At 39.1% G+C, this 20174-nt stretch overlaps 1 protein-coding gene across 1 annotated transcript in view; it reads right to left on the bottom strand.

The window, feature by feature from the left end:
* Positions 1 to 361: 361 nt before the first annotated feature.
* Positions 362 to 20174, bottom strand: part of LOC139722643 (germinal-center associated nuclear protein-like) — a 128865-nt gene continuing 109052 nt past the window's right edge. Inside the window, exons 26-30 of the mRNA XM_071633937.1 lie at positions 14347 to 14510; positions 12441 to 12570; positions 5954 to 6175; positions 5323 to 5434; positions 362 to 508 (exon numbers count right to left, since the gene is read on the bottom strand). Of these exons, the coding sequence (XP_071490038.1) occupies positions 362 to 508; positions 5323 to 5434; positions 5954 to 6175; positions 12441 to 12570; positions 14347 to 14510 (775 nt within the window). The remainder of the gene's footprint in view (positions 509 to 5322; positions 5435 to 5953; positions 6176 to 12440; positions 12571 to 14346; positions 14511 to 20174) is intronic.

Raw genomic sequence — 20174 nt, 5'->3', positions numbered from 1 at the left:
CCTATTTGGGGGCTGTAGGTGACCATATTGCAACAGCTCTCTTGAACTTGGATGAGCTAACAAAGCTTAATTTGATTTAAGCCAAGATACAGTGGTACATTGTCATACATTCACAGTAGATGCAAAGTAGTTTGGCGAGTAAGTGATGTTGCATACATATCAATACTTTGAAATCACTGTTTTCACATTTATGAATTACACAGAAAACCTCATTGATAATACATACACAATCACTCAAACAATCTGCTGCTATTTATTGAGTCAAATAACTGCTCCACTGCTTTCGTACAACATGATAACGTAATTGAAAACTTTAACACATCCAAGTAAAGAGTAGTCTTGCATATATTTGCTCCATCTTTCACTGTCCAAGGAGGGTGCTCAGTCTCATTTCAGTTAGCAAGGCTTCCTGCTTTTCCAATGCTATTCTCTCTTTTAGACTGTCAACCTGTTCTGAGAGAGACAGACTTTCCTCTGCCACAGTGGAATTGGAGGTCTCTTCTGATGCCTGGACAATGGAAAAGTGGGTGCAACTTTGATGAATTGGAAGAGATATTGCCAGTAATGTGATAGCGAAAAGAGATTCCATGTACACATAAAATGACAGAGAACTATCAACAACTATTATCAAATAGGGCTGAGAACCCATATATTTCCCCATCCTATGTGGCCACAGAGCATGCAGAGCATCAAGGCTGCATTCTCCGCGTAAGTGCACACATGAATTGTAACATTACTACAAAATGATTTATATTGCGATAATCCATATGCAGCAGCAGCAGCACGCCATATGGATATCACATGGTCTTCATAATTCAAGTCCTGCCAGCACTCTTCATTCGCGCGATGTAACAGGCGCTCGGGCACACGCATGCCATGTAAACTACAAAGCATACAGCATACATGTAGCTAGTCAAGTCCATTCTAAATTGCTTACGTGGACTATTATGAATCCTAACTTCCTGGCATAAATATGAAATAGGCCAAAAGTACTAGCTTTAACATACATTTTTTTGGTAATGAGCTGATTTTTTTTTTTTCAGGATTGATCCAGGAACATGTCTAGAAGATAACACTGAAAGTCCTCATAAATCCTCAATGGGCATATCCACAATCCAAGATGGCATCAGGTTTGAGAGAAGATTTGTAAAGATTCCTTAATCTGTCTGTTTCTCTCCCCCCCCCCTCCTCCCACCCTGGGGCATTGTGCTCTGGGGACCCCCAGGTAATAGTGCCCATTTGTACAAATATCTATTCTATCACCCTAGTGACATTATCTGCCAGGTTTAGTGAGAATTTTGATCTTGCATTTTCAAGAAGATGAAAAATGTACAATTTAGGACCCAATATTGACCCCCACAGGTAATCGGGGGAGGGGGGGGGGGGGGAGGGGATGGGGTGGGCACCACTGAAGCTGTCAAGAACAAACTTGAAACTACAGTCATCAATGTTCTCACTCATAGCATTAGCTCTGCTCTATCCCTTCTGCTTCTAGAGAAGAAGATTTTTTAGGATTTGAGAGGTTTGGGGCCCACCTATGGGCAGGGAGTGGCATGGTACCCATTTGAACAAATTGAGATCCTATTCTGTTAGGATGCTACCTGCCGAATTTGGTGAAAATCAGTCTTGGGGTTTTCACGAAGAAGATGAAACTGTAAAACGTTTACGAACAACGAATGACGCACAGAGTACGTCAGACGATGAGTGATTGCAATCGCTCACTTGATCCTTTGGCTCATGCAGCCATTTTGAATTTAAGGAAGGGCCCAAGTGTTATATTGGTACTTTTTTGTTTTAAAATACCTTAATAAGTAGTTTAATCCTCTTCTCATATTTATAACTAGAAATGTTACTAAAGCGACTGATATGCCTCCACCATAATGCATGGTTCTGCTAATAGGTCTTATCGCCATTGTCAAGACATTGGTCTTGACAATGTGTGATAACAGTTGCACATAATTGGCAACATATAAAAACATGATAATGACAGGTTTGTCACAAATGCCTTGAATGTTCACTTTCCTTGAGCTAGGTTTAACTGGATGAATGGCTATATTGTCCAAAGGGTGCAGGTATTTGGGGATTTGAGGATTTTTACTTGAATTCTGACCTTTTTATAAGTTTATGCATTGAAAAATTTTCAAGGTATGGACAAAAAGTGTTATTTAAAACGTTGACGACAGTTTGATTTTGCTACAACACACATTTCCCATAGACACCTCCCAGGTATACTTGGGACTCGTCCTTAACCCTAAAAGGGCCGGGGGGGGGGGGGGGGGGGGAATCCGCCCCCCTCGACGTTTCGCGCCATAATTCTGTAACGCGAGAAGGCCTCGTTGCGAGACTTCGTGACTTTCTTCATTTAAGTCTCGCGCAACTTTTGAGACCAAATTTGCAACGTCCGCGCATACTTTTGCGAAGCCACGCCCATTTTTGTAACGGAATGTCGCCCCAAAACGGGCACAATTTTGTGATTTCGTGTACATTTCCTATGGAAAACAGTGCTCTGTCATGAAAGTCATAAAAACCTGATTATTTTTACAATTAATCACTTTCATTGATTAATTTTGAGCTAATTATGGTAGGAAAGTGGTCAGTGACAATTTCCAATGAAAAAACAAAGAAAAAACAAAAGTTGAAAAACAAAGAAATACATAAGAAATTCTGAAAATAATAAAATACATAAGAATTGAAATGAGTTTTGGCAGTTTTTGTGACGTACAATTGTTGAATATGCTAAAACAGATTTGCAGATCAAAAATTAGACTCTCATTGCTTTTAATTAGGCTAAAATATCATCTTGAGCTTAATTTGCATAATTAATTAATTAAAATTAGAAATTGATTGTTTCAAAAAATCGTATGACACAATCTTGTAGATTATGACGCGGGTCTCACGCATGCAAAATTTCATCGCGATCGCACCACCGATGGCCGAGATCTCGGGGGGACGAAATCCATCCCCCCCCCCCCCGGTCTGAGCATAGCCAAAAAAGCCTGGCCCCTTTAGGGTTAAGTATTAAATAGCAAAATTTTAGCATTTCAGCATGTGGCCTTTGACCGTTGACCTTCAACCTTATGACCCTAAAACTCCCAAGAGAATCACTGTCAGGTAGAACATACATAAACATGCACTAAGTTTCATGAAATTTTAGCATTTTAGCATGTGGCCTTTGACCGTTGACCTTTAACCTTATGACCCTATAATTCCCAAGAGAATCACTGTCAGGTAGAACATACATAGATATGCACTAAGTTTCATGAGGATACCTTGAGTCACTTTCGAGATATGGAGGAAGAAGTGAAATGTACTCTTGAAAAAAAATCGAGTGAAAATATTCACTCTTGAAGGAGTGAATACAAAAAGTGAATTGAGAGTGAAATTGAGGTGAATTTTGAGTGAAAATGTTCATTTCACTCTAGATTCACTCTTTTTTGTATTCACTCCTTAAAGAGTGAATATTTTCACTCGATCCTTTTTAAGATAGTACCACTTTCAACTGACCTTTGACCTATTGGTAAGACACTTTCCTGAGAATCTCTATTGGGTAATACAGGTATATATTAAGTTTCACGAAAAATCCTGCAGGCATTGTTTAAATATGAGGGAAAAAGTGAAATTTTGAATTGATCTTGACATTTGACCCCTGACCTTTGGCCCCTGACCCCCAAATTCCCTGATAATCACTGCATATGTACCAATTTCCATGAGGATACCTTAAAACTTTTGCAAGATATGGAGAAAAAAAGTGAATTGTAACATTATCACTTGACCTTTGACCTCATGACCCAAAACTCTCTCCGGAGAATCTTTATTTGGTAGTACATATATACACTAGGTTTCAGGGAAATACCTTCAGGCATTTCATAGATATGGGGGAAAGAGTGAATTTTTGAGCAGCTGACCTTGATCTTTTGACAATTGACCTTGAGCACATGCACCCAAAAGGTCACCTTTTGGCAAAAAACTTCCCAGAGAATCTCTATTGGGTAATTCATGGCATATATTAAGTTCGAGAAAAATCTTGCAGGCACTGCATGAATATGAGAATGAGAAGCTCAAAATATGTTTACATTTTGCAAAAAGCATGGTACGAGAATCTATGACTAGACTTGCATTTTTTATTCCCCCAAGAGAGTCAAAAAGGCCGAAAGGAAATAGAAAATGGGAGAAAATGGTTTTAAGAGTGTAGGAATTCGCATAAACACAGAAATTTCACACACCTGTGAGAAAGATAAAAGAGTGGCCATTATAGACAGGTGGCGGCCAAAAACAGGTTCTCTGACATTTACGGCAATCACTGAACAGTACACCATGCATGACTGGCACAACTACAAAGCAGAACCAGAAATGTGACTGCGGTGACTGATATGCCTCTGCCATGTCACATTATTCTCTCAATATGTCTACACAACATTTTGCTAATGTGAGGAAATGGTTTCACATGATTGGCAAATAATTACTAACTGGTAATACACCAATTTTACTACCAATACATGTATTTGAGCCATTTTCAAAATATGGACAAAATAGTGAAATTTTAGCATTTTCTGTTGACCCTTGACCTCATGGCCCAAACATTCTCAAGAGAATCATTGTCAGGCAGCACAACCACAGGTACACACTAAGGCCTCCTACCAAATGATTCCTGCCAAGTTTTGTCAAAATTAAGCCATGTGTATTCAAGAAGAACATAAAATGTAAAAAATGATAATAAAATTGCTAATTTCAGATATTTGGACCGTGGTCAGAGGCCCCTCAGGGGGCACAACCAGCCTTTGTACAAACTATGATCCCCTTCCCAAAGTGATGATTCCTGCAAAGTTTGGTGAAATCCTAGCCACTTGTTTTTACAAAGATGAAAGTTTCTACCACTATACATGCACTTTGTTGTATGTATAAACTACAGTCCCCTCCACAACTGATGATTCCTGGCAATATTCGTCAAAATTCAACCATGGGTTTTCAAGATGTAGATAAATTCTAAGAAATGACAAAAATGATTTAATCTGGGGTATTTGGGTCTGCTCCCCCCTGATCCCCTCCCCTCATTGATGATTCCTGCTATTAAAGTTTGGTCAACTTGTAGAGCTGAATTTTCAAAACGAAGATACAAATGTGAAAAGGTTTATGTGCGACATACACTGCATGACTGATGACGGATAACGTAAGACTGATGGCAAATAACTGCAGTAGCTCAGATAAGCTAAAAAGCAAAGAACTGGGCTTACAAGCCTATCATTACTGAAGAACGAATGCGGAGAAACACTGTGTATACTTATTACAGAAAATTAGTATAAGTCTGCAAATGCAGCTGCTTACCTTTATCATAGAGGGCAGCTTGAGTTTCAGGGTTATCTCCTTGCTGTCTGGTGAAAGAGCCTGGCAATCCTGAGGAGGTTCATCAAGTAGTTTAGACAGAACAGCCTCAAACCTGACCAAAGGAAAAAAACAAAACAAAAACAACCCAAAACAAAAATAAGTAATGACAAAGATATGACACTGGTTATATACATACAGTGTACAATGTTCATGTAAAATGAAACTACCGGTACAATATCACTCTACACACATATCAAAATCGTACCTCAAGCAACATATAACAACCATATCACACATCACAACATTACACAATTTGCTCTTAGTTTACTATTAGATCTACAATATTCACTGGACATTACATGTGACTGACATCCCTCCAAAATGTCATGGGTAGAAAACATAACTATGAGGGCAGCAGACAAGTGATGTTGTTGCAGTTTGACCCTCCTTATGAAGACTTTAACATGTTGTTCTGATGTTCAGCACCAAATAGATCTTTTGCAGTGAGTGAGTGTTAATGGCATCATCTGTCTACAGCCTGCCTTTGGCAGCTACATAGTGCTATCAACAGTTTACAGACTCGACCTCACTGTCACACTCTCTCTTCCAGAAATGAAAAAGTTTTCCTTACCTATGTGACTCAGCCTTTTCTCTGACCAGCATCTCACGAAGATAAAGAGTCTTTTTTTTGGCATGACTGATCACCTGGTCATTGTCCTCTGGGAAGAGGAAGCTCCTATTATCCAAACAATATGTTTCTTCCGTGACTCTCTTCATCTTCTTTCTTTCTTCTGCCTCAAAGGAAAGGATACGTTGGCGTTTGGAGGCTGCTTCCAAGAAAGATTGCCGCATTCTGTTCAAAAGGCATAGGAATTATTTGGGAATCGAGCTATCCTTGTGAGTGTAACAACAAAGGAAAAAATTAAATGGGCACGAAATGGAATGAAAGGGTATCTACACTTGGTTGATCTGTCAAGATCATTACATGGTGCATATAAAAATGGAAAATGTCACTTTAACAGCAATCTCTTCATCCAAATTACTGTCCTAGTCACTGCAATAATTATCACCAATACCCAGTCAGAAAATTGGCATGACGATATAATCATCTTTGTAATTATTGTTGGCAACATCATCACAGTCATCGTCATGATCATTATCCTCTTCCTGAAATCCCTTTTTGAACAAACTTCACTCACTGCTTAACTACTGACCACTAGGTGATTCTACAAGGAAAAATCCAATCACTCATTATCAATGGTTAATTTCTCTGTCTTTTAGATCAAAATGTAAAGAGGCCTGATGAAAGTTACAAGCACGAAAACATGTCCAGCAGTTCAATAGCAGCAGCATGTACCTTGCCACAATAAGCCATAGGTGCAATCAAATTCATCAGACTTTCAGCTGTGATTCAAAATGAGAATTTTTGATGCTATAACATTCAATTAACCATTCAACAATCAAGAATTACCCTCGGATGACAATAATTTTGGTTAAAATGTTTACAGATATTTAATCAATGTTTTCAGTTGAATAAGAGACATTTTTGACCAAAAACTATAAATGTCACTACGGCAACTGGTATGTGTATACCTCTGCCACAATGCATGGTTCTCCCAATAGTCTATAGTACATCCTGACAATGTGTGACGACAGTTTCACATACAGTCAACCTCGGATACCTCGAATTTGTCGGAACTGAAGAAAATGGTTCGACATACGCGAAACTTGAGGTCCACGTACGTCAAATTTCTTTGACTTATACGATGTTCATCAATGTTCAACATGGTATTTGTTATAATGCCTACCGAGTGTTTGCGTGCTTGTCAATTGGAATTGAATCGACTTGAATATGAATAAATTGAATGGAAATCGATTTTCTTCTTTCAACACTATTTTCTGGTGGACAATTAAATCACCTTTTACCATAAAAACAAAAAGAAAATACCAGTAGGAGCCTATGAAGTAATTAAGTGCAAGACAGGTTTGTCCATGCGTGCTGCATTTGTACATTCAGCATGCATGTGGATGTGGTGTGTCTATAGATAGAATACTGTGTATGCATTTGCGTAATACTTGCACACGTCATGTGGAGAAACCCGTTGAAAAACAAACTAAATTTACCAAGCAGACAGTTACACAAGAATCATATTTCTTAGCTTTGCAAACTTTTAATATTACACACAACATATGGGTGTACATGTAGCTCACCAAGAACATTTAGAGCTACAGGGAGCGACGGCAATGTCGCACCGCTACACACCGAAAACTCAAATAAGATTCAGGTCAAAACAGGGGTGAAGTAAATGATAATTGCCTGAAAAGTTTACAGTGTATCCTTCAGTAACATCTAAATTCATCTTAACCCGTTTCTTACGGGAACCTGGTATACCAGGTTCCTGTGGGAGCAACTGATATATGGGAACCTGGTATACCAGGTTCCCAAGATGAAGACAAGAGTGCCTGCTTGCATGGCCAAAATTCATGCTTCTTGGTGTTATAAAATCCCCCAAAATGAATTTCATAAAAAGATTAGAGTTTATTCTATCAGCACTAGATCTCTTCCTGTTGGAAGAATTCATATGTCAGTAATTTTTACCTTAAGTTTGTTCTGATTTAGTTTGCCCTTGCTCTGCTACAAAACTTGTATAAACATGTACATTATCGATCAAAGCTGATCACAGAAGATATCTGTATTCGATGACCCCAGTCATAACATTCTGGTGCCTGGGATGTGTGGAACAAAAGAGTCAGTGAGCCCATCAGCGCACGCTCTATTCATACATCGCACCTGACCGATATTTCAATTGTTCAAGGGCAAATGGAGTTGACCGTAGGAGAGGGGATGCATGCACTGCTTGACTTCCTTTGCATAGGTGGATTACAAACCTGTCCATTCTCTGTAGACGGGCAAAAAGAATCTCGTTTGCTGACATTGAAGGTATTTAGAGAATTGCGAAAGGAACGGGTAATAAACTGTTGTGAAATCGTATCCATTCTTTGTTATGCAGGCCTGCTTCCAGATGGGTCATATACCACAATATTTTCATAAACACATCACTAGGCGTTTTCACATCAGCCCGATGTTTCGAAGTAGCACGCTATTTTCTGACTTGGGAAATAAAAAAATATCTCGAGCTTGGATTTTTATTGGGCTGATGTGAAAACGCCTACTCAAAAAAGTATTCAGTGCTTGCATTCTCAAGAGAGAATTAATGAAACAAAGTTTGTGAAAGGAAAAAAGAGAGAAAAGCACTATGCAGGAGATTGACGTTTGGACAGTGGACTGTGATTAATGCCAAAGATATAACTGTCAACACCTAAGCAGGTGCGCCAAGATGGTTGAAAAATTCTACGCTCACGGCATGACTATCACGATCGCAAAATCGTGGTCTTAATCGTGAAGCAATGGTGGTGATCTTATTAGATTGTATCAGATTGTATCAGATCTTGAGGTCAATCGCGTTAATCATAGAAAATTTTTGAACGGTTCAAAAATTTTCTATGATTCATACGATTTTTTTTAATCGTGATCATCGCATCAGATTGTCTTGGATCGTATCAAAACGCAGCAAATCTTAACTTATCGTACTTCTTGAGCTTGTTAATCGGGATGGACTTTTTCACTTACCTTCTGCTTATTTCGGGGTTTTGTTTTTTTTTGCACATTTATTTTGCCCTTATTTTACCTGCAAATCGTATATATTTTGTATTCCGCGAGGTTGATTAACGAGGGGTGGCACAATGAAATATAGAATAACGACATCATTGAAATATCCACCAGAAGGAGAATGTTTCACATATCCCACAAAGTAACTTTTGTGACTTTTGAAAAGTGACCATTGTCGTAGATGTTAGGTCACTCGGGCATGACTATAAATATCACTGTCATTATTTCTCACATAGAAGTTAGTCAATGAGTGTAGCAATACCCCTGAGAAACAATATTACTTTTTTTTAAAAAAAGTGACATTATTTTAGGGGAGTTACCTTTCTGTTGTGTGTGTATATTGATTTTGTTAAACACTGTTAAATAAAACAATATACCAAGTCAAACCAAACACACTTTCAATACCCCATGAGATAACGACATTTTGATATAAAAATGCATAGCATACATATCATGCGAATATGAAATCAAACACACAAGTAATACTATCAGTTCGGCCAATGTTCTTATATTTAGCGTATATAACACATACAATGTACGTTATATCATATTTTCTTCATGTACGGTATTTCAAAGGACGGTGAAAACATTTTGTCTTGATCTTTTCCTTTTTCTGGGGAAGAGGGGACAATGATCTGATCTTGTGTATTTTTTTTCTGGGGGGGGGGGGGAGGGGGAGGGGAAGGGGAAGGGTGAGCAGGTCGATTCAATAACTTATTTCTTTTGGTTAAATTAGAGGAGGGACTATCTGAGGTTGTGGCTGGCCTAGGTGATGCTTTCTCTCTGATGATAGTTGTCATACGCAATACTGCAAAGGTCATCATTCTCAACCTGTCAACCCTTGCCATCATCAATAATTGTGGATAGTAGGCCTAATCACTCTGCAGTAGTTAAGGAAACGATGAAATCCATTGTAAGCCGGACTATAATTTCCCATTCAGGTCCAATTGCACCTAAAATGGGGGTCTCTTTTGATCCCGATCATGAAAGATATCGTATCTTATCTCAACAGCCTGCATTAGTTCGCAGTATTCGTATTGGAACGTATCAGAACGTAGCTGCACGCACCAAATTGGGGATCCCGATCATAATGATCGTGGTACATCGGAACCAATCATGGACTCAATCGGGACAATCCTATCGCATCGTATCTGAAAGGGAGATCAGATCGTGTTGCTTGAAATAGACCAATTGTGACCATATCGCATCAAAGTGAACCAACACGTATTGACTCGCATAAACACGTATCCTAACGTGAAATTTCAAACGAGTTCAACGAATCTTCCACGATCAGTTACGAATGTCCAATCATGGCGTTCGTAATAAATTGCACGATAGTGGGAACCCCGCTTTAAAGAAAAGAAGGTGCTGGGGCAGAGCGCAGTGCTATCGTAAGCACTCCATTGGCACGGGTGCTATGTGTATACCGTGTGCATGTGTAGGTAGGTGTGGGGGATTTTCTTGCCAGCCGTGTATTGCTTTGGGCGCACGATCGTTCTGGTCTCAGAATATTTACAATCAAGTGTGAAAAGATTTGTGAAATGTCTTTCTGTCCACGCGCGCTTAATCGGAAATGCTGAGTGATGTTTGATTTTCGCTTCGAGCAACATGCTGGGAAAAACAATAGGTTAATTAAGATCGGGACATTAGATTTCCCTTCGAGGTATTAAGAAACCGAACTTCGAGTTAGTTTTTCGAGCTATGCAATTTTTAACACAGAAACTCCATAGGGACAATTGGGACTTTCTTTGCCTCCGAAGTAAGTGATATTCGGCTAATCTGACGTCGAGGTAAGCGAAGTTGACTGAATTTATCAAAGAATTAAAATTACACATTTGTCACAAATGTATTAATTGTTCACTTTCGTTGAAGTAGGTCTAATTGGATCAATGGCTGTATTGTTTAAGAGAGCAGGTATTTGGGGATTTGATGATTTTTACTTGACCTTTGACCCTTTCATAAGTTTATGCATTAAATAATCTCCAACGTACGCGTAAGAAGAAAAAGTGTAATTTTAGCATCAAACAGTAAAATTTACGCATATTAACCTGGCCTCTGTTCCTTGACCTTTGAGCCAATGACCCTAAAATTTCCCAGGGAATCACTGTAAGGCAGTACATGTATAGATATGTACCAAGTTTCATAATGATGCCTTGAGCCACTTCCGAGATATGGAGGAAGAAGTGAAATTTAGCATTTGAACTTGACCTTTGACAATTTAGCCAAAAACTTTCCCAGAGAATCTTTATTGGGTAATACATGTATACACTAAGTTTCAAGAAAATACCTTCAGGCATTGCATAGAGGAGGGAAATACATGTATGTGTTCATTGTAGTGACATTTTGAGGAGTTGACCTTGACCTTTGACCCCAAAATTCACAAGAAAATCACTGTCAGACAGTACATGCATATGTACTAAATTTCATGAAGATACCTTAGACCATTTCTGAGATAAGGAGAAAAATAAGTGGAATTCTACTACTTTCACTCGACCTTTGACCTCATGGCCCAAAACTTTCTCTAGAAAATCTTTGTCAGGCAATACATGTATACACTAAGTTTTAAGAAAATACCTTCAGGCATAGCATAGCAATGGGGGAAATAGTGACATTTTAAAGCATTTGACCTTGACCTTTGACCTTGAGCATATGCACCTAAAAGTTGATAGGCACAACTTTGTCCACTCATGCATATACCTGCCAAGTTAACGCCGTCTATGAAATTGATTACCAGTACGGATGGACGGACGGACGAAAGGATGGACGGATGGAAGGGTGGACAACCCTAAAACATAATGTCTCTGGCAACACTCAGCAGTGGAGGCATAAAAATTGAATGTGTATATCCATTGACATTTGCTCAGTCTGAAAGGATATAGCTCCATTTTAACAGAGCCTTTCAAACAAGAATTACTCTGACAATGTCCAGGTAACGTCAGGGTAATCTTTTATCACCTTGCCTGTTGAAATGGTCCTCGCAAAATGTTGCTTAGACATTGTCACGGTGACTTTTGCCAAATTCTACCCTAGCATTAACCTGACATTTCCATGACACTACTCTTACAACCCTTCTATGAGAATGCAACAGTGGTTTACATTCCTTTGATACACTCAACCTGCATGTGCAGCATTGCAGATAGAGAATAACTGACAAGCCAGGCGCTGATCACGTGCATCGATTGTAACCACTGATCTTTATGTTGTTGTGATCAATTATTACATGTACATGTATATGTGCACAATCTAGAATAGGCAACGTTGGGGAAGCCTACCCAGGTATTAAAGGTTGTTCATGCGTATCTGTTAAAACTGTGTCCCTCACTCTCTCCTGCGGTTTTATTGGAATTTAACAGGAATATTATTCTCCAGACATTGTTGTGGTAAGGTCTGTTAAAACAGGGCTTAAGCTTCATCATTAGGACAATCACCATCTAATGATCTTCATTACCTGTCTTGCTCCTGGATGGTCTCATCCAAGGTCAGACTCATCTCTTGGAGCCAGTCAGCAGGCAAATCCATAGCAGATAGCTCTTGCTGGAGGAAATAAACTAGCTGCTCATTTGGGACCTGTCCATATCCTGGGGTGAGGGAAAGGCAATGGGAGAGGGCACCATTATTTATAAACCACAAGCAGCATTTGGATATTTTGTTGTATATAGAGCCAATTTCAGTTGCTCAAAGACATGGCTTTAATATAACACAGAAATCAGGTTTAGAGGGACTATTAAAGTTAGAGAATACTGTGACCATTTTGTTAGCGTTTAAGTGTTTCACAGTCTGTGTCTGCATCGCTTTCAGCAATGCCACATTCTCAGCACACTTGTGTACATTGTACCTTTCATGCTTGACTACCACATGCTGACACTATGCTACCTGTAAAATTTGGTGGAAATCTGTTATGGGGTCTTCAAGAAGACTAAAATGTAAAAACTGAGCCCTAATTTGGTTCCCTAACAGGACCCCCAAGGGGCACCCCAGATCTGCCATGAACAAACTTGAAACTACAATATGTACAGCCACTATTCTACTAAGTGTTAAAAAAAAAACATTTCCCACTTTTGATCCTTTACAGTTCAAAAACTACGTATCAGAAGAAAACAGTGACATTGATATGAGCAATACCTGAATAGTGTACACTTTTGTTGAAGGTGATAATGTGTAAGGTTTAATTTTATACAGAGGATTCAAACTTGACCAAAACCTTGAACTTATGAAATTAATCACAGATTTAATAAAATTGAATCATGCTCTGATATAAAAATCACCTCCAACTAAATTGTACACCATTCAGCAATTACTCATATCAATGACAGTGTTATCTGATGTATAGTTTTCAAACCAATAAGGATCAAAAGTGGGAAATGGCTTTGTTAACACCTGGCACTTACTGGTACTCAAGGCATTAAATAAAACTCCATCACTTTTAGCTCGAGTCTACTTTTTTTGTTGTTGTTAATATGGGGGGGGGGGGGTGGGGGGGCATGGTGCCCATTTTGACAAATTGAGATCCTACGACCCTAGGGATGCTACCTACCGAGTTTAGTGAAAATCCGTCACGGGGTTTCAAGAGGCTAAAAATGTAAAAAGTTCTACACATGACATATGCCATATGACAGTATACAAATGATGCACAAGATAGAGTGCGTTAGTGAAGGTGCGGCGCACTTGAGAGTATTGACAATGGTGCAACATGCACGAGGTGCAGCCTCGTGCATGTTGCACCATTGTCAATACTCTCGAGTGCGCCGCACCTTCACTAACGCCACGAAATAATCCTGTGCATCATTTGTTTTATAAAATGGGTCAAAAACTAACAGCATTTTCACATACATTTTCACATACCTTTGTGGGTCAATACCAGTCAGCTACATGTAGCACTTGCTCAAAAGTAAGATGTCCGAAGATGTTCATCCCAAACATTTACGCACGTCGCACTCGGAAATCCCGCACATATAAGTACTGTACGTATATAAGAGCATACGTATGCCACATGTTATGCACAAGAAAGGCCGGCTGGCAGCCCGAACTAGAAGTTGTTTACAGGATTGACAGCGCGTATAGTAGCGCGCGACTCACTTGTAACAACTGATTGAGCGTGCACTGCTAGTGTAAACATTGTGACGTCAGTGACTTTACGGCGTGCATGTTAGTAAGAAATTAATGCACGCACATGTGACTCATTTCAGCGTTTCCAATTGGCTACATTCTTGAACCCATTTTATAAAAAATGCATAACGAATGATCAGAATAGCTCACTTGAGCCTTTGGCTCAGGTGAGCCAACATAATAAAATCATGCTTCCAGCACCCTTGGGAAGCAGAGGCATCAAAAGGACAACAAAAACTGAAACTCACCTTTGACTGTCTGGGTAAGACATTCCATCTTGTAAGACACACACTCCTCCAAGATGTCTGCCCACGGCACATGATGGGGCATAGGCTCACATCCCTCGGTGTCAAAGGTCAGGAAGCAGGCTGCTTCAAAGGTCCGTCTACCCTTTGCAAGGAGCCATCTCACTCTGGGAGAAGGGGCAGAGTCATGTATATAAATATCTACCCATAACCATATACAATCTGAGTGGCTAACATGAAAACTACAGTGTATGCTCACGCCAGCATGGTACTGCCAGAACATTACGTTTCAAGATACACAAAGCTAAGGAATATGATCCAACCTCAGTTATCTCTCTTGTTTATCTGGACGTTGGCTGTCACACAACTGTGTATGTATTTTCATGCATTTTCAGTGCAGAATCTAGCCTTTTGTCAAGGCCCCCTCACTGTAACGGGCAACCGAAGCGAGCCCAGTCGACTTTTGAAATCTGCTTCACACATTATCATTCATGACACATAAACTTTACTGAATAGCCATACATTTTGTATTAATGGGTTCCGGTCGACCAATGGAATGGTGCGTTTCCCATATCCTTTGTCTTGGCATTGTCTTGGCATTTTCACATGCATCGCTGACCACCAGTGGAGGTCTGTGACATGCACTCGCCGTATGCAAATTGGGCTCCAGCAGACAGACACGCTGATTGGTTGACTTTTGCTCCTGAAATCAGGGAGCAAAAATCGGTAATTCAAAGGGCTAACAAAAGGATGCGAAGCAGATCTCAAAAGGCCCTCCCGCAACCCCACTTGGCTGGGCTCCCTTCATCATACAGCAAGAAGGCCTTGACAAAAGGCTATGCAAAATCTGACTGACTGGAGGTGTTGTGGCTGAGTGGATAAGAGCACTCCGCTCTGAATCACGAGAGTGTGGTATGGGTTCGTGGGTTCAAGCCCAGCAAAGCCCAACATGTTTGCACTTCAGCAAGGCATTTGTCCACATGGACAATACTCATGGACACATTGGACCTACATGTGTATGCCATAGGGCAGATTGAAGCTTGAGTTTCCAGCAGGATGTAGCCCAGATGTTTGGTGTCAGTAAAAGCCTAAGTCAAAAACTAATCCTAATCTGGACATCCAATGTCAACCATGAATGACAATGACAGACTCATTACGCTGAATTCACCAAGGGATCAATGACAATCAGCAAGGAAAGTACAGGTCATTTTTATGATGCATTTTAGAAAACATGCAAGGTGTTCAAACCATCTAAACTGGGCTGTACGCTGTAAATGTTCATGCTTGAAGATCTATCAAGAGGCATACATTGTACCTCCAATGTCACACCCAGTTGTGCTGGAGTCACTTTCAGCTATTAGATGGAATCAAGCCAGCGGTATAAATGTTCAATGATGTCTCAAGATTTTGCTTTCCTTTCATAAATGGAAGGGTATGTTGACAACAAGCGATTTGTCAAATCTTGGGTCACAGCTGTAAAGCCCTTATGTGGGGTGGGAGTGTGATGGTGTGGAGAGGTATGTTGACAATTGGAAAGAGCATTCTTGCCATCATTGACAGAAACCTCAGTGCACACTGGTATAGAGATGAAGTTCGTCAGCCCATAGCACTACCATGTCTTTGCAACATAGGGCCAAAAGTTGTACTACAGGACGACAATGCCTGGCCCCACAGAGCACGGATCTCTGAGTTCCCTGAGGAGAAAGGAGTTGACTTGATGGACTGGACTGCAAACGACCCAAATTTTGGACCCATAGCGCATCCATGAGATAAACTTGGTTGCTGTGCAAAGGTGTAGTGTCACTGACCGAATCACACTACCCGAGCTCCTAGGGAGTGGGATGCCATCCCACAACAGTGAGTGAGGACATTGGTGAACAGTATTAGGACATTGGTGAACAGTATGAGGCTGTCAATCAATGTCAGTATACAGTCAGTAGCCAGTTCTTACCCTCATTCTGTTTGTCTTTTGCACATGTGATTGAGAGTTTGTTTGTTTGCTTGTTGTTTGTGTCTGCAGTCAGATTATTTTGTATTTGTTGTTTGTGCTTGTTTTAAGTCATACATTGTAGTACCATAATTCAGCAATTGTAGTTCACTTGACTGGATGTCATGAACGCAGATAAACAAGGCAAAATTGAACACAATGTGCTTTAAATAACATTCAAGTCAATTTTGCAAATTTCTCTTTCGACCTCCCTCAGCCTTTACTCACTATGCACATGTTCCACACATCAAACATGGTACTGTGCAATACAGAATTGTTCAGCTTTAAGATGATACAAAAAATGATAACTATAATTCTTATAATTACTGTAGACTGTTTATTCTAGAATGTTCAAATAAAGACACATCAAAATTAAATTTGCTTAATTTTTGTGCTGGGTATATGTAATAACATAAATGCACACACCAAAAGTAACTCAGCCTTTACCCTAAACAATGGTGTATTAACCACACTTTTTTTCCTGGCTGAAACGGGTCAAAATTCATGGTGCGGTTTATACACCATTACAGCCAATACCTACTGCATGTCTTCATGATAAAGTGTGCAGACAATTCTCACTAATATGTACAATATACAATTCTCAGCTTGCCCTTAACATGCATGGTTAATATAATTGAATGTTCAAATAAAAACCCATCAGAAACATTCTAATCATTTGAAATTTAAACTTTCTTAACTTTATCCTTAATTCATATTCGGATTAACAAATCTTATTTCATATTCACATTTAATAACTAACGTCTATATATGTACGGAATAGCATGTTTTGGAATAAACAATCTGAGTTCATTTTTGGAGGAAAGAACCTTAGGTAAAACGAACATCATCCACCCCAAAAAAATGATAGATGTCAAACTAACAATCAAACTTATCTTGCTTTGAATATTTCCCCTCTTTTCTATATTGCTTTTTTATTAAAAAACAACAAACCAATCCCAAAACAAAACAAATAAAATGTAACAAATGAAAAAATAATGGAAAACAAATCTCAGTCATATACCAACATCGAATTTCAGTGAAATCATTTTCTTTTTGTTTGGCATTCTACTGTACATTCCCTTCTTTTTTATGGCACAAAATGAATACATTTTCTTCCCCAAACATTTCACTCAATTCAACCAAAATGTTGGCAGTATCTGCATTTGTTGGTGGGCTGTCATTCCCAACCCCCCCCCCCCCATGGCCGAAAAAAAGGTTGTGGTTGATACCTTGGTGTAATTAATACACTTTTATTTACAGTAATCAAAAATGGCGTGGCCTTTGAATGAACAAATGTGATTGTACATCACAAAACAAACAAAAAGTTGAACCACATGATTTTATGTGAGGACTAAAAAAAAAAATGAAATGGGTAAACCAAGACAATCTTGAGTTTTTCATATTTCTGAAAGAGCTATCCTTCTTCTACATTATTCCAAAGTTTGGGATCATAAAATGAATGGGAAAGTGGTGTGTTTTCAGCAGTTTTCTACAACCCTCTTTTTTTTTTTTGGGTAAAATAATGGGATCAAGTATGTCTTAGAAGCCCCTTTTTCATTTCTTGAAAACCCTTTGCACTTCCTTCATTTTCAACTCCAATAACTTTTGAAAGGATAATGTTACTGCCTTGAAAGTTAGCATTAATCATGGACCGAATGTGTTAATAGAGCATACTCAATTCCAACTTAATCTGATAACCCCTTCATTGTTGTTGCTCTGGTAGTTAACATTGTGTTTTTTTGTCTCATTCATCGCACGGCTAGCACGGTTTGGTAAAGATTAAGCACTTGAATAGACCCTGTACTTCACAGACACTTTTCTAGAGTGTGTGCTTTCTTTCTGATATTTAGATTAGAAGAGTCCATTTGAATCGAGTTAAACATCATTTTAAAGCCTAGAGTTGGCTCTTTCAGAATCTGATCTAACTAAAAATCCATGTCTGGCTACTTTTTGCTGGTTTTGTGATGCATGCAGGGTCACAAATAGATTTTAAGGAAAATAATTTGGCAGGGGTATTCCTAGACTTATTGCCTAACTTCTGTACGAAAATGAATGTGATGTCTTGAGTCTGCCATGACTGAGCACATACTGTATTAAAGACGAGAATTGTGATTCGTAACATGACACAAATCAGAGGTAATATGCATGGGTGCAGATCATGGATATGACAACATAGGGACGTAGATATGACACTCCATAAGAAGGAAATCCCATAGACGTGGCTTGTCGATTGTGTTCGGGGAGGGGAAGTTCACACAAATATTTGTTCTTCAGCAAATAGAGCCAATTGGCTCAATGCAATTTGCATCTGTTATAAACACAAATTCATCTGTGATGACTGGGGGGGGGGGGGTAGAGAAACAAATGGTGTCATCACATTCAAAATAACATGAATTATTTTAGATTTGATATTTTCTTTGGCTTCATGTGATTAACTTAAGCAATTAAGCAATTTGATAGAATTATAACTAATAAATCATTTTATTTATGCAAAAAGTGATGAAAGAGTGAGAAAATTATGAAAATAATGATGAAAAAGTAATTTTATATGTTTTAGGGAGGGTAAATATATTGAAATATATAATGATGCAAAAGGAAGGCAAAAAATAACCCCATCCGAGCTTGAAGCTGGTCCAAAATGATGGCAGGCAGATCACTTGACCACTATACCAAAAACTTCCCCATAGACTTTACATATGAGCAAAAAAAATCATGTTGAGTACTTCTAGGAAAGTCCACTTTTCAATCAAAATTTACAGCATAATCTCGATGTCTGATTGAAAAATGGAGGACTTATTCAGAAAGCTTATAGACTCAGCTATAACATATCACAATTTGGAAGAAAATTAAACTTAAAATAACCGAGATACAGTTCAAAGAACGTTGCAATGTAAGATCCAAATTTGGGAAAAATTCTCAGCCCATAGACATAACACGTAAACCAGGTAAATTTTGCAATGTCTCCTTTAATCTCACTTTTTGACTCTGATGAAGTCATAAAATTGCAAAATGGTTGATACACATCCAAAAGAGAAATGTCTCAGCAATAACATACTGAAATTTGGGAGAAAATCAATCAAAGATAAGCGAGATACGCATGAATAAACAAGGCAAGTGCCAAATTGTGTCTCGCCCATTCGCGTACAAGAAATTAATATTTTTCTAACTCCCAGAAGTTCATTGACCTGCCAATAACCTTTGACCTTGTGGTGACCATCCACTCCCAAGGGACATCTACCCTCACCCTAAAAACTTAACATTGGGCCCTAAAAGTTTCTTGACCCTTGTCTGTGACCTTTGACTTTGTGATGACCTTCACCTCCCCAAGGGACATCTACCATCCAGGTTTGGTCACAAACGGACAAAGGGATCAAAAGTTATGAGCCATAATCGAAACGCGCCATAAAAACTTAACATTGGGCCCTAAAAGTTCATTGACCCCTGTATGTGACATTTGACCTTGTGATGAACTTCACCTCCCAAAGGGGCATCTGACCATCCAAGTTTGGTCACAAACAGGCAAAGGGATCAAAAGTTATGAGCGCCATAAAAACTTAACATTGGGTCCTAAAAGTTTGTTGACCCCTGTCTGTGACCTTTGACCTTGTGGTAACCTTGAAATTCCCAAGGGACATCTACCATCTTAGTTTGGTCACAAACGGACAGATACATCAAAAGTTACGAGCCATAAACGAAACGTGCCCTAAAAACTTAACATTGGGCCCTAAAGTTCATTGACCTCTGCTTGTGACCTTTCACCTTGAGGTGCCCTTCATGTTTAGTAAAATGTGTAACTTTGTATAACCACTCTTCCCTCCAAGTTTGATTGAAATTGAAATCCTCA

The sequence above is a fragment of the Diadema antillarum genome, unplaced genomic scaffold (genome assembly GCF_040938485.1).
Source record: "Diadema antillarum isolate AM-2024a unplaced genomic scaffold, OU_Dant_1.0 scf00000168, whole genome shotgun sequence".
NCBI classification, from domain to species: Eukaryota; Metazoa; Echinodermata; class Echinoidea; order Diadematoida; family Diadematidae; genus Diadema; species Diadema antillarum.
The sequence above is the reverse complement of the archived record's forward strand: the minus strand, read 5'-3'. Positions and strand labels throughout refer to the sequence as shown.